The sequence below is a fragment of the Echinops telfairi genome, unplaced genomic scaffold (genome assembly GCF_000313985.2).
Source record: "Echinops telfairi isolate 266 unplaced genomic scaffold, ASM31398v2 ScPeMD7_7458;HRSCAF=8496, whole genome shotgun sequence".
Classification (NCBI taxonomy): domain Eukaryota; kingdom Metazoa; phylum Chordata; class Mammalia; order Afrosoricida; family Tenrecidae; genus Echinops; species Echinops telfairi.
In genome coordinates this window covers 51,090,644-51,106,142 of record NW_022111358.1, presented here as the reverse complement: position 1 = coordinate 51,106,142, position 15,499 = coordinate 51,090,644, and the positions used below count along the sequence as shown (strand labels likewise).

General features: G+C 55.3%; 1 protein-coding gene across 1 annotated transcript; it reads right to left on the bottom strand.

Moving 5' to 3' along the window:
* Positions 1-2,793: 2,793 nt before the first annotated feature.
* On the bottom strand, positions 2,794-14,944 carry FOXK2 (forkhead box K2; the record flags this gene model as incomplete). Its single annotated transcript, XM_030888206.2, has 8 exons — positions 2,794-4,395; positions 5,742-5,951; positions 6,092-6,388; positions 6,960-7,135; positions 7,670-7,863; positions 10,608-10,754; positions 11,923-12,070; positions 14,643-14,944. Coding segments are annotated over 8 exons (1,671 nt in total), but the record flags the coding sequence as incomplete, so codon positions are not given.
* Positions 14,945-15,499: the final 555 nt, after the last annotated feature.

Genomic DNA, 15,499 nt, shown 5'->3' with positions numbered 1-15,499 from the left:
TTGAAGTCCACTCGTGATCTGCTGCTTGGGTTGTCATCACGTGAGGTGGGAGCTGGGGGACTACGAAAATGATCGTCACAGTAGTTTCTCTAACTCCGACGTGCCTGTTCCTTTTCAGGTGTAAGTGGTTAGGAGCTGTTGGCATTGGAGGCGAGGGTGGAGACTGCTCACGTTAACAGCAAGTACATGGTCATCAGGTGTCATCTAGGACCCCTTTCAATTCTAATTTTAAAAAATTGCTGTGGACATCTGCAGAGATGGAGGATTAAGACCAAGCACACAGTATGTCCACAAAACCCTACCCCCTACGGAAGTTCTGATAAATTGGATAACGTGTGAACTATGTACTGTAGTTTCACCTCCATCTTTAGTCTTGAACGTGCTACATGGTGACTGCATGTGAAGGTCACGCTGTGCCACATTACATTCCCTATGAACAGAGTGTGGCTCCGTCTGCTGACCTTACAACAGTCGACAAGGCTTTTTGCTGCTCTCTTGTACTAGACTCCCTGGTGCAGCGTCCTGTGACTTGGTCTTCTTCCTTAAAACAAGAAAACATTTCAAAGCTACGACGTCATGTTCTAGAACAGCTGTTAACCCCCTTTTCGGCAGCTTACCTTCACTACGGTTCACCTCGTGGATCAACATGCTTTCCCTGAGGAGGGGAGGGACAGTGCCGCTCTGCTAAGATCTGTCCATGCAACACGCGCAACAAATCTGACAGAAACAATTCTGAACGACGGCTTTGTGCTGCTACAGGCTTGCCGGGAACCTTCACTTGACAGTGCTCCCCTGTAACCCTAAATCCGAGCTTCCTGTAGTGGAGCTCCCACGGGGGCCTGACCATCACTTCCAGAACCGCTCCTCTCTCCGGTGAGGCTGAACCTGAGCCCCTGCACTTGAATGACCCAAGGGGGGCAGTGACAAGGGAATGCGTCTCCTGTGACTTGTAGTGACCTGGATTCTTAGGTTGAGGGGCAAGCCTGAGTAAGAAATGGTAGTGACAACCACAACTTGAAAATAAACTTTAAAACTTCAGAGTCACAGGTAAAAATGAGCAAGTTTGTCAGCACTGCCTGAGACTTTACCTTTTCCACATGCAAACCTCTGTCTATGAGCAGAGTTCCTATCACTAGTCAGGAGCCCTGGTAGCGCGGTGGGGTAAGCATGGGGCTGCTAATCACAGTCAGTGGTTCAAAACCACCAGCTGCTCGGCTTCATGGGGCAGAGGAGGCTTTCTGCCCGCAGGGGCAGTTCGCCTGTCCCACAGGGTCCCTATGAGCCAGAATTGGCACAAGGGCAGCACGGCAGGCTTTGGTTTTCACACGCGTCACCCAACGCTGCTGCGCGGGAAATAAGCCCTCGCTAGAGCGCCTGCGTCATGAAACAATGCCAGATTAAACTTACACTCACCCCAAAGACGGTCGCACTCCATATTCAATTAAAATTAATAAAAATATTTTATTGAATTTCAGGAACTTGGTATTTTTCCATTAAAATTTCAAATCTTTGCACACAAACCACCACTGTACTTTCTAGAAGAGTGTAAGTTAGGACTTCAAGACCGTTACTTATGTTCCGTGTGACACAGCATAGACATCCCAAGTCCTGACACTGCCCCGCCCCACCCCCCTTTCTGACCAAAACTACCAACGACTCTGGTACACGAGCAGAGGACAATGACCGGAGTGGGCGGCTCTGGTACACGAGCAGAGGACAATGACGGGAGTGGGTGGCGGGCGGGCGCATGGAGGGGTTCGAGTGTCCACGTGCGCGCTCTACTGAAGCACGAGGAAGATCAGCCCAGAAGCTACCGTGGCCGCTTTGGAACGCAGCACACAACTTGGATCCGACGGGACTGTCCTTTCTGTATTATTGTTTGGTTCTGGCCAAAGCTGTTGAAATGAAGTTTCTATTCCCTGAGGGAGCTCATAAGTTTGGCAAAGGTCAAAGCACAGACTTGGGAAAAAAAAACATTTAGGAATCACAAGTGGGCAGCTGGGAGCTCACGGCACGTGTATCAGGGTGAGAAGACGAAAGGATGAGAGATGGGATGGTGACGTGGTCCACCTGCCAGTCACATTCTGACAGGAAGTCACTAACGCTCCATGCCCTGAGGGCTTTGGGGAATTCAGAGCTCAATTCCAACTGCAAACAATGCCTTAAAGGCTGGAAATAAAATCCAGGGCACAGTAGCTTGCTAACCTATGGTTCCATTTCTGCCTGCTCCCAGATAGCCTTAGTTTTACGTGCAATGAGTAAGCGACCTGCATGTGCCAACCTCATCCACGGTGGGGCACGTGTGAGTGATTTAAAATGAAGCCTCCTTGCCCAGCAGCTCCGGCACCGTCCTCTGAGAACAAGGGAGCTCTTGCCCAACAGGGTTCCCGTCGCCCACCCCCACCCCCACCCTCCATTCGGTCTGCTGTGGGCTCATAATCACCCACTTTCTGGAGTGCCATTGTGGGCACAGCCTCCATGCACTTATCTGCCAAATTTCCTGGGGGCACGAGCACAGGTCACTCCTGTGCTGGCTTTCGAGGGCGCCAACTCCACACAGGACCCGGAGAAATCCAAGCAGCTCCCTCCCCTGCAACCTCAGGAACAAGACACTGGAGCTCCGCACTCCACACTCCGGCTCTGCGGGCCCTCCCTCTGGGCACGCGGCGGCTCGGCGGCTCTCCTCATTGCTGTGGCCCAGTGACAGATCTGGGGTGTGTAGTAGGGCTGCACCCCCTTTAAGATGCACATCTGCAGGGACATTGTGGATCGACACACAACACTGGGAACAGATTTATCATATTTGGTCTTTAGGTAAATCAATAAATGTTCTTAAATCACCTAAATATACCATTTTGAGCTGTTTCATTCCATCAGGAAAATACAGGGTCTGTTTTTTTTTTCCACTCTCTTAAAAAAAAATTAAATACCAAAATAACTACATTTAAATAAATAATGTTATGATGATGACACTAAAAAAGGCCAAAGCCCTCTGAGTGCACAGCTGCTCCGCCTGCCCGGTACCCTCTGGGAGTGAGAGACTTGTCCTGGGCGCGAGCTGAGCTCAGGACAGGACAGGCCTGCGCGTCTCCCCTTCACCCTGCTGCCCTCCCAGCGCTTGTCTTCAAGTCGGCCTCGGGGCTGGGCCAGTGCCGCTCGACAGAGCAGGGCTTCCAGCTGTGAGCCCGAGACCTGCCGCCACGGCTCCACACGCTGCACAGCTGTCCCCAGCCACAGGGAACAGGGGCAAGGTGTCCGATGGCTCTGGAGCGAGGCGGTGACACTTACAATGTCGACGGCGTCATTAAAGAGATCTTTGATCTTGTTTGAAAGGGCATGTGACAAAAGATTCAATCTTTTTTCCAAATGGAACGGTAGCAGTTCTGTGGTTGGAAACATAATACAATACTCTTCAGATCCGTTTGACTCAGCGTAGAGAAGTACGGCAGGGGCAAAGTCAACACAGAAACGACGACAGAAGTAGCAAGAAAGAAACAGCTAAGTGCGGCGGCTCGGGACCCTGCCCTCGGCTCCTCCTCACATGCAGCCCAGGAGGGGCGGTGCCCCAGGCAGCAGCTCTGACACGGACCATCTGCAGCGTCGTGTCCCCTGAGCTCTGACAGGACAGACAGGAGGACATCAACCCACAGGCTGAGCGCACACAACGGAAGCCGTGCTTTCTTCTCCCCGAGGGTCACGTGAAAAGTTGGGGGGAGGTGGGGGGTGGATTCAAAAATTTCCAGAGTAGCAATGGAGTGATTTGAAATGCCAATGACCCCGTTGTTTTGTAAAGAAAGAAAGTTCCACTCAAAAGGTTCTAATTCCACAAAATACTGTCAGCCAGTGCCCACCAAGGTGGCTCTCGTGGGGTAGCGGGTGGGCAGCCCCGCCTCTGTCCCATTTCAGGAACACGGAAGGTCCCATCGTTCTGGAGTGAGGCCTGACAGGCTGAGCAGGGTGACCAGCAAGGCTCGGCAGGGAAGGAGACCATGGCCTCTGGATCAAGGTTTTGCTGTGTGTGGCTTTTTTTTTTTTTTTTTCAAGTGTAGTCTCTGTTTTAACAAAGAGTCTTAAGGCCGCCTGGGTTTGCGTTTTCAGTGCTGAGAGGTGAAGTCTAACCGCAGGGCCCTTTACGCTGCGTGGGGATGGTGCCACGCCTCCCTCTGGCACCACAGTGGCGAGTGGTGAAGGAGCGTGCCTAGTTCTGGACGCCCTTCTCCCGGGCAGCTGCAGGCGGCGCATCCACGCTCACGGCAATGACGATGCTCTCCCCAGCCTCCGTCTTGATCCGCTTCAGCTCGGGCTGCTCTGGTGACTCGCCGTTTTGGCGCTTTGTGGGCAGGGAGGCGGATGCCGACGCGTGGGTGGCCAACATGTGTAAGGGGCTGGCGGCGGCTGCAAAGAGACAGAGAGTCAGAACCACGGCTCAGGCCCGTCTGAGCCCAGAGCCCACAGCTTCTCCTGTGTGGCTGGTACAGCTGAAGAACCAGAAGCTGCGGGCACCCACCGCTGCTAGCAGGAGAACTTCAAATAACACAGGACCTCGGGCGTTGTGGGCTATGTTGGACAGCTAACCACAGGGTCAATGGTTCAAAAGCACAGGGTACTCCAAGAGAGAAAGACGGGGCTTTCCGCTCCCGTGAAGAGTGACAGTCTTGGAAACCCACAGGGGCAGTGCTACCCTGTCCTGTGGGGTCACTCTAAGTCAGCATGGACTCGATAGCCATGAGTTCAGAGTTTCTTGGTTATAGTAACACAAAAGGTGCCAGCACGCTTGAGGGGGAGGGAGGGGGGGTCAGCGTTAGCAGCAATGGAGGCAAATCAGGAACCGACTCTGCTGCTGTGATGTCCATCCCCGTGCTGGCTGCTCAGGCCTTTCGCCACGAGGCGGCCAGGCCCAGGATAGGCAGCAGTTACGGGTCTCACTCTGAGTCACGCCCAGCTCCACCTGGGCAATCTTGTGCCCAGGATTGTGAGGCCCCTGACCCTCCTCCCTCCCATCCCCCGCAAAGCCAGAATGCACCTTTCCTCTCCCTCATGCAGGAGCGCTTTCTGGTTTTTCGCTCAGTAACAAAACTAGCTAATTCTATGTGTGGGCAGGTGTGTTGAGACCTTGCCAGCACGTTTGTCGAGGGCTTCACGGCCACCGTGACTGAGGAGGAGACTACTCGCGACAACCAAAGACGTGGCCAGGCAGAACTGAGCCCCTGTGAGGGCAGCAGCTGGGCAGCATGGGGGAGCAGGTCCCACGGCCTGTGCGGCTGAGAGCCGCACTGATGGTCGCCACTGTCAGCACAAGTCCAGCCCCGCAGGCCTCTCCAGCCCTCCCCGCTACTCCCAGGGCTGCAGGTTGGGTGGCCTGTGTACCACACCCTCCTGGCCTGAGCTAAAATCAAGCTCCCAGCAGCCAGTCTCCAGCACACAACTTCACTGTCACTCGCCCTCTTGCAGGGTGCACCTGGCAGCTCACCCCCAATACGGTGGCCCAGGTCCACCGGCCAGGCCCCAGGATACCTCAAGTGGGAATTCGCGAGAGCTGCTGCCCTCTCCACTTCTTGGGAACGGTGCAGTATCACCTGGGCCCAAGCCCACGACTAGGAAATGTTAGCACCTCCTCAGACAACACATGTAGTGGCAGCCGCTAGATGTGGACACGGAGCACGTCTTTGTTGGACCACAGCTGCTGGGGTCCTTGCTCCCATCACTCACATCTGGGACATAGCTGGGCCAGGGACTCTTACCGCTGTTCACCTGTCCGTGGGCGGCAGTGGCGACTGGTACCACGTGAGTCCCGTTCTGAGTGACGGTTTTGATTGGGAGCTGGTGTTGGCCTAGCGGGGCCTGCTGTACGATGGTCACCGTCTGGACAGGGGTGGGGGGCGACGTCTGGATGACCCGGCCAGCAGTGCCCATTGGGGGGTGGCCAATGGCAGGGAGAGGCTCCACTTTCACTGGCAAGAGGGGAGAGAGGTGAGTCTGAGAGGGCTGATGGTGAGCCAGGGAACAAGAAGCGGGAGGGGCATCCAGAGGTGATGGGGGAAGAGAGGAACCCATCCAGAAATGACCAGGAGACAGGGCAGCTCGGCCTTACCTTGTACTTCCCTGTGGTCTCCATTCTCCTGCGGCTCCAGCTTGGGAGGGGTCACCACGGCTGCCTGGGTGACCACGGTGGGGCCGGCCACTGCATAAGTGTTTGCTGGTGCTAACCCGGTCATACCGGTGACTGCCCCTGCAGCAATCTGGTGAACCACGTGGACCGTCTGCACAACAGGCTGCTGGGGGGTCGCTGTAGTCACAGGGGTAGCCACCGTGTAGGTGACAGGTTTAATCGTTGGTGGCAGCTGCCTCTGCACAGTGATCAGAACAGGCTGACTAGACAAAGGGGAGCCTGCAGGGAGAGATGTCACTGTTAGGGTACAGGCACAGATATCACTGAGTGCTGACGGGAGAGAGAGAGAGAGAAAGGTAGACCTTTAGAGAAGAACTAGGTGCCACCCAGCGACTGTGACACCGGGACCACGGGAGAAGCTGCATCTTGGACTCACAGTGGCTCAGTTTCAGAAGTGCCAGGTCTTTCCTTCACGGTGTCTCTGAGCAGACCCCACCTTTCAGGTAAGCAATCTGACGGGCAGCCTGCCCTGTACCGTGTCCCACAGCTCCCTCTCCTGGTGTTTGCTTCTGTGCTGCCCAGGGCCAGGCACCCTGGGACCCCATGTACTGACAGGGCCCTCTCGCTCTCACTGAGCCAGGAAGTTCTGTGAACCATGGGGGCTTCTCCTCACCTCCTGGCATTCAGTACAGCACTGGGGACATGCGTTCTTCCGAGTGAGCCAGTGTCCAGATGGTCCCTGAGTTTGGCAAGTATATGAACCCATCCCAGCTGGGTACACAGCATCCAAGTGTGTCTTTTCTGGAATCACTCGAAGGCGTGCTCTCCCTGAGGTCTCAAGGTGCCTCACCTGGTGCACTCTGGGCGAACCGTGCCTCTTGGATGACAGCGAGCTTGGGCTGGGCGGCTCCAGCTTCAGGTTCCAAGGGGGCCGGGGATCCTTCCCGGGACAGGCTCTCGGGGGTCTGGGCACCGCTAGAGTGAGCCGACAGCACTCCCGCATGGTTGGGAGAGGCCGGGGCACTTCTGAGAGAAGACGAGAAAGAGCAGCCAGTGCAAGCTGTCTGGGAAACAAACCTTGGCCGCCTGCCGAGAGGCCATCAGAGGGGGCGTGCCTGGCACGTCTGGAGGCTCTGAGAGTCTGTGACAGGCTGGTGGGGCTGGCATTCGGCGAAGAGCTGCTGCACAGCATCTACACCTGTCGGGAGGCTGACCACTGGCACTGCGGTTGGTTTACAAAGAAAGCACCTTGGGAGGTGGCAAGGCAACCTATCAGCCGAACACCATTGAGCAAGCCGATACTCCACAAAGAAAAGCTGCTCTCGGACAAGGGGGATCATGGCCTGTCCCTGCACAGCCTTGGTAGGTGACATGCTGTGGTCCTGGAGGCCCTGAAGCAAGCTCTGACCAGCGGGCGACATGCCAGACCCCAGGGGCCCACACTCCCCTCGTGACTATGAATGCACCCACATTCCTTTGCTTTCAAAAGGGAACACAAGCAGTACGTGGAAGGCAGAGTACTGACCATGCAGGTCTCTAAGGGCGGTCCTCTGTCCTTACCTAGAAGAGAGCGGCCCCAGAGGGGTTCTGAAGCACGGCACGCCCCGAGGGCGCCTCTTCCTGAAAGCCTGCTCTATCAGTTTGCTCTCCGAGGCGGGGTCTATCCTCCAGAAGGAGCCTTTGCCTGGTTCTTCCTGGGAGCGCGGGACTTTGATGAAATAACGATTCAGAGAGAGATTGTGGCGAATGGAATTCTATGAAACATGAAAACATACATCGAAGTCCTATCTTTCTCTGCTGAGAAACAGGGCGCTCGGCACAGCAGCAGCAGACCGGAGGCTCCAGCCCCAGCAGCACAGTCTTCTCCTGGGCAGGCCGCCCCGTGAGGGAAAGGCAGCTTGATACACACACAGCACAGGCAGTGAAATGGCAGGGGGGCCCCTGGGCGGTGCTGTCTGTCCCCACCCACAGGCCTGCCCGCCCCCAAGAAACACTCCATCAGCTCAGGATGTAGTGGGCAGCTGCAGTGAGCACGGGCAGTGGCCTCGGGTGGCTCATCCCACGGGGTTGTTCACGTGGCCCTCACTTGTAGAGAAGCTCTGCTGACACTCGGCCCCCATTCCTGCACTCCTCAGGCCTCCAGCCTCCCGTTGCGGCCCTCAGGGCAGCCTTGGGTCGGCGGACGCCAGCACCTCAGGCAGCCATACCCACAACCAACCACCTGCATGCAGGTGGCCGCAATTCTAAGTAAAGGTGCTGGGTTCCCCACAGCTGACTCCGCACTCCTGTGATTGGCTCACAGGCCCGTGGGCACACCTGGAGGTCTACATTGCCCAGGGCAGCCCAGTGGGGAAGGCACATGACAGCCACCAACAAACCCTTCCTCCCTCCTGCGGACGCCAGGGATCGAAGGGCAGGTGTGGTCATGCCTAGGACGACTTGGGAAACGGTTTACAAAAGATGTTTTTACAAACACGTACTCGCTTTTTCTCATAGGGTGTGGCTGACAACCACACAAACCTTTTCACCCATTTCTTCAGGACAGAGCATGGGACCTTGACTGGCCCCCATCGAAGGTGAGGGCAGAGAAGGTGCGGCCACTGCCCTGACACTTGTTAGGCAGGGAGCAGGAGGAAACTCCCAGGACTGGAAGCAGAAGGCAAATCTAGGCAGCGACACTGAGCATGCCGACAGTAGAGATGGCAGTTACCCTCCTCCTCACTGTCCTGTTGGGACCCTGCACCCACACGGGCGTGGCTACACGGACTGAGGGGAACCAGGGGTGGGCGGGGCAACTGGATCAGACAGACAGTACTTCTTTTTTGCCCAGTCGTCCTTGGCTGGAGCCACTGGCGGCTGCTCTCACTCTGAGCCCACAAGGTTCTGACAGGTTCTGCATGCTGACTTGCTAACGAGGCCACAGGCCACAGCTACCTTGGGGTTAGCTGGAGGAAGAAACTGTTTCTGAGGCAGCTCAAAGCCCTGCTAACACAGACGTCCAGGAAGAGCGTGCCTTTACCAGGTTGTATCTGGTGCCAGGAGGACTCTGATCCTAAGACTCAGAGAAGCAGGTCTCAGGTCTTCACGTGCCCTCAAGGAACGTGGCATAATGAGCACCCGTCTGCACGGAGCCCCTCCCGCCGACAGCTCACCAGCGCCACTGCCTCCCGGAGCAGGCCCCAGTCTCCAGCGCTGTGAGACTTTGCTGTGTGCGCTTCCTACTGCTCACACACGCATCCAGAGGGCAGACATCATTGCCCCTCTGAGGAGTCCGACAGGCTCTCCTAATGCTACTCAAGTGGGGTACAGGGCAGCCCAACTCTCCACAGGGAAATCCAAGCCAGTCTTTACAAACTTTCCACAACCTCCAGCAAGTCCCTCCAGTCTGCACTGGGGACAACTGTCATTATAAGATCGTCAGAAAAGTACAACCAAAGGAAAGAGCCAGTCTTTGCAAACAGGCCCTCTAGCACCCCCATCTTACTCTGGGAGTCTCCCCGCTATGAAAACCCCGAGGGGCGCCGACTGCAGCCACGGCACAGAAGGGCCACCTGCACGGCAGGCTGCTGTGCTGTGCAGCCCCGAGCAGCCCCGCTAGCAGAGAGAGCAGCCTTGGCCTCTTGCTTTCCTTCAGGCAAAGGGTCTGGCTCTGAGGACACAGCACGCCCACGCTGAGCCAGAAGGGCAGGGACCAGAGGGCCCACACGGAGACTAGTCATTCTGCACAGGCGCAGCGGCCACCAGCAGAGGCTGTTCAGTCACCAAGTGTTACGAGGACAGAGAAACTGAGCCTGTTGGTCCCCAAGCTACTGAAAGTGGTCCCAAGAGTGGCCCCGCCAGCTCCGGATAGCAAAGAGGGGCTTTCATAAAAACACACTTAGTCACAGAGGCCCTCAGCCTCCCCGAGCCGCCCCTCAGTCCCAGGGACCAGGGCCAGGAAAGGTCCCAGGGCGGAGTCCTCAGAAAGCCTGCCCCCAAATCAGGGAATGGTAGCAAGTCACGGAAACAGGAACCTAGGCAGCAACAGGCTACAAAAGGTCCCCTTGTCAGAGGCCCTGCCCCAAAAGGACTGCTATGATGGCACGTTTCTACATGGAGGGGGCCTCCCTCCATTGGGCAGCAGACTGGGTACTCTCTCTAGCCCACCCCTTACCTGGCCACCTCAAAGACCATTCCCAGGAGCACTTACTCGCTGAACCAGTGCCTCACAAGGCGCCTGCACCATCCCAGCAGTGGATAGAGGCTGGCGCATGTCTCCCACACTGCCGGTGAGGGTAGTGCTGCTGGGCACCCAGTGTGGATGTGCACGGCCCAGAGACCCGAGGAATGGGGGCCTGGAAAGCGCTCCCCTGCCATGGCGATACCGGCAGCAGGCCCCACACTCAACTTTTCCCTCTTATCTGAATGGACACAACAGACGCCTGATTCCGCCTGCTCCTGACCGCCATCGGTAAGAGCCGGAGCCGGAGGGCGTGTCCGGGAGACCGCATCGGCATACCTGCCAGCCCTTGTCCGCTGTCCTGTAGTAGGGGTAGTTTTTCGTGATGTGGGTGTAAATGCCGTTGAGCGTGAGCTGCTTGTCAGGAGCCAGTGTAATCGCCTGGACTATTAACTGTGCATAGGAGTAAGGCGGCTTTGAGTCACCCTGTGAGGGAAGAAGGGGCGACACATGGTGAGCAGCCTGTCACCACTCCATGGTGACCTCTCAGTCCTCCAAACTGTCTCCACAGCATTTTAAACTTGGCCCTGAAGTTCGTTTTACACGTTATAAAAATACTACTTGATTGGAGGAGTTTGGAGGAAATGAGAACAGTCCAGAGAACGGCAACAAGAAAACTGGGATACAGCTCTGTGTGCAGGCAGGGTGTCCCCCACCTGCAGTGTGCGGCAGCCCAGGCTTCCATCCACTCTTGTTCCCCCAGCCCACCAGGGAGGGGGGACCCTGCTTGTGGACTTGTGGAAACTACGCCCGTGACAGTGAGAAAAGTCGATGACAACAGAGTGTGCGCCAGACCGTCCTGTGTATGCGACACTTCCAACCAATCAGAGCCCGAGATCCACGCAGGCTGGTATGGAGGCACCAGGAGGAAGGGTGCTGCTTCTCTCTGTGCAGGAAGGTGCAGCCACCTGGCACCCAGGAGACCTCTGTGTCAATGGCCACCATCTCCCAGCCAGGCAACCACACTCAGACATCTTTGATGTTGATGGCTCACTTCAAAGATTTATTAAGCGACCACCAGAGAATGAATCAGACGGTCCGAGTGAGCGTGGCCTGCTCCCGTAGCTGACACAGAGCTTGCCCAGGCCAGGGAAGGCCCTGCTAGGCTGTGCTGTCGGGGTGGGCCATCCTACTACTCGGCCCTGGATGAAGAGTTGCTCCTTAGCTGTAAACATCACGCATCACATTCTCGCACTGCGATATCTACCGTATTACAGTAATTTTCTTATGGGCCATTGAAGATCTTTTACATTTTGATTTATACAAACTCGTGTTTATATTTTTGCCTACTTCCTGTAGACTAAGTTCTATAAGGGTAGGGCTTACTGGGCCAAAGAGTGCAAACAGACTCATTGCACGGACTGACTATCAGAGAGAAGACGGTGCAGCCCCGGCGTGGGAGACATGGCGAGCAGCCGCAGCTGTGGTCTACTGGGGCAGAGGCAAGGCCGCTATGGACACCCCTCAACGCCTTGGCTACTCCACACCTGCGCTGGGGAATCTCAGAGCACGTCCAGCAGCCAGGACACTTGGGCAAGTAGGCATGAACTCAGGGGCAGACTGTGTGGCCCCGAGTCAGGCTGCAGGACCTTACCTTTGGGCTGTCTCCGCCTGAGGCTTCCTTCTCGTTTTCTGGCTGTGCGTTGTCAGCCATTAAACTGAGGTCAGATGGTATCACACGGCCCACCTTGTACCCTGAAGACCCTGCCCCACGAGGGCTGGATGGGCAGGAGTTTGCAGCGCTGCAGGAGACAAGAAAGAGGCATTCCTGTTACTCTGTTACAGGGACACCTGGACAGCTGGTCTGTATTGGGCTGGTTCCGGGAGGAATAACGACATTACATTCTAGAGTGCTCTGGCCTTTCTTGGCGACAGAGGGGCTCTCATGAGTTTCCTCAGAGCTGAGATGCCCCAGCAGGTACCTGCTTCCAAGGGCCACCACGCATGTGTAGAACAAACTCTTCTCCACAGAGGGGCGAGGGCAGGACAGCCCTCCATATCCAGTCCACACCATCCCACGTGGACACCTTCAGCCATGTCCCTCCTGTCTGCAGCTCAGCTGGGCCTGGTCCAGCATGCCTACGGGACCCCCTGCAGAGACTCTGAAGGGCCCACCCTGGAGGGTTGTGCTCCACTTGGGTGAGTGAGGAGAGAGGCTGTGCACCCCGAAAGTGCAGTTAGAGGCTGCAGGCTCTCCCTCCTATCTCCCCCAGGCCCAAGTTGTCCTACTCTGCCTTTCCACCTTGTGACAGTTCCAAGCAAGCAGGGTGAGCCCGTCCCCAGCAGTCCCTTGCGTGGCCTGGGCAGCACAAGGCCTGCTTGAGAGAAGTGGGTTGGTCCCACCTCTGAGTCTAAGAGCAGTGTGGTCTCATTATTAGCTGCCAACCGTGATACCTGACCATCCCCTGTGTCCCCGTACCCCAGTCCCCTTCCCCCAGACTGGAGGCAACCCTATGCACAACAGAACTGCTTGTGAGTCAGATGGCTGTGATCCAGTTCTCACGGGCTGGCTTTCGGAAGAAGGCCAGGCCCTCTATCTGGAAGCTCGCCTGAACCTGCAGCACCCCAGCGCCCAGCAAGCCTCCCTGACGGAAGTCTCGGCCGTGTGTGAAGTGCAGACGGGGATCAAACACCGTTTCCCATGGAAGGTGAGGGCTCCCACCTGTGACACCCCAACACCCTCCTCAGGAACCCCCGGACACACACCCCTCCTGCGACTTCACACGGAGTCTGAGCTCCTGGCCCGTGGAGGGCGATCTTGTGGGCAGCACTGAGGCCCTGCTTCCAGAGGGTGCCCGGTCCCTGGGTGGCTCGGGTATGGCCCCGAGCAAGCCTGGATTATACGGAGTCCCAGAACTGGAGCTCAGAGCCTCGCTTCCACTGGGTGCTGGCTTGTCGTGAGCTGAAGCCAGGCTGGTGGGGGCCCCACCACGCAGCTCTCTCCAGCCCCCTGAGCTGGGAGAACACAGGGTCTTGTTAAAGCCACCCCCGTGGTGTCTGCGATAGAAGTCAAGAGAGCTCCCAGCTGGACTGCTAACTAGATGGCTGCTTTCAGGTGTAGATGAAAATCCATTCTTTCTTTCTGGCTCCACATCCCTTTCCGCCTTCCCTATCTCTCCGTGTGTTTCCATGCTTTCCGGAGATGGCCATTCTTGTCTGTGAGAACGTACTATCAAAACACCTCACTTTCACTCATAAAAGCTTACTTTCGCCTAAAAAAAAAAAAGCATTCTTCAACATACCTGGAAATTTTATTTTCAACCATCTCAAAGTCTTGAAAGTCAAGGTCAATACTGAAGAACTGTTCCAAACTGAAGAAGAGATTCTGCTGACATAGTGGATTAAGCACTTGGCTGCTAACCAAAAGTGGGAGGTGTGGCCACAAAGAATCTTCCACCTCCCCCCAAAAAAGCCTCAGATTCTGTGCTGCCCCCACAGGGTGCTGGGTGCGGCCCCTCCCTGCACCCAGGGCTTAGGCAGAGAGGAGATGGGGAGGCTCAGGGGCCTGTCAGTATGAACTGCCAGAAGCAGCATATTTGACCCGTCAGGCTCTCTCATGCACCTAGAGGGTTATGTCACCCACCCTAAAATCTGTACGCTAGAATAAAGGGTTGCCTTTGAAAGAGGAAAAGAAAACTCCAAATCAAATGAAAAACTCACCGACTTTAAACGAGCACCACCCTCCTCTGGCCCTTAAATCCACACTGCACTTGGGCAATGGAATAGAATTAAGAGTCCAGAAATAAACCCGTTCATTTTTGGTCAACTGAGTTTTTGACAAGAGTGCTTGGTTCATTCAAAGGGGTAAAAATAGTCTATTCAATATTTTTTGCTGGGACAACTGTATCTCCACTTACAAATAACTAACTAAAGCTGGATCGATATGTCCCATCATGTGATGTTTAAGGTTCTGTGTCACCTTGGCTAGGCTATGATAGTTTTGGCAGATACATGTAATCATCCACTATTTTGTGATCTAACATGAGCAGCCTCTGTTGAAAGTGGTTTGTTTTGCATCCATTATTGGCTCTGACAAAACTTTCCATCTCTGGATACTGCATCGAACTTATCGATCTCTGACCATGGGTTTTTGGGACCTAAGCCAACAGCTTTCTGTCTGATCTATAGATTTTGAGTTCATCAGTCCCTGCAACCACATGAGCTGGGCGAAGCCTCCCACTTGCTGCCTGACTCACAGATTTGGGAGTTAACACAACTGTGTGAGCCAATTCCACTGTGTGAAATAAACCTGTCTAAGTATTTGTATTTCTTCCCCCTCCACGGCCACCAGCCCAGCAGCAGCAGCCGGCCTACCTGATGGTGCCCGTGGGGGAAGGCAGGGGGCTGATGAGGTGGGCCATGGAGTCTGGAATGTTGATGGTCAGCGGCGAGATCTGCGGCTGCACTGGCTTCACAGGGGATGCAGGCGCTTCTGGCTTCTCCCTGCGCTCGCTGGCCAAGGCGGTGAACGTGATCTTGATGTTGGTGCTGGGGAACCGGAACGTGCACCTGCAGAGGGAAGCCACGTGAGCATGCCTGCAGGTTGCAGGAGGAATGTCGCACAGGATGCAGGGGCAATGCTCCACAGTGGCCCGTCTCCTGCCTCCCTCACTCCATTAGGACTGAAGACAGCATTTAGACATGTGAAGGGACCCTAAGTGCCTTAAAAGTCACAGAAGCCCTGGGGGTGGAGTGGACTACGCATTGAGCTGCTGACCACAAGATCAGCGGTTCAAACCCACCAGCCAGAAAGATGAAGCAGTCTACTTAAAGACTGACAGCCTTGGAGAACCGGGGCTTGGGGTATCCGTTTTACTCTGTCCTGTGGGGTCTCTGTGAGGCGAAATCGAGTCAATGGCAGCGAGTTCAAGATTCAATGCACAACCTGCTGCAGGTCTTGCAGATTTAAAAAATATATTTATTTATTAATCACTTTATTGGGAGCTCTTACAGATACAGTATCATGACATTCTACAGTTCAATCACATCAAGCAGTATTGCACAATTACTACCACAATCAGTTTCAAACCATTTTCTTTCTTCTAGAACTCCTTGATATCAGCTCCCCTTTAAATTCCCCCTCCCCACTCTTTGCAGCACATTTTTAAAACACTCCTGTTAAAACACATACACAAACACACTGGCAATGCACAATCAGTGGGTGATTCTTA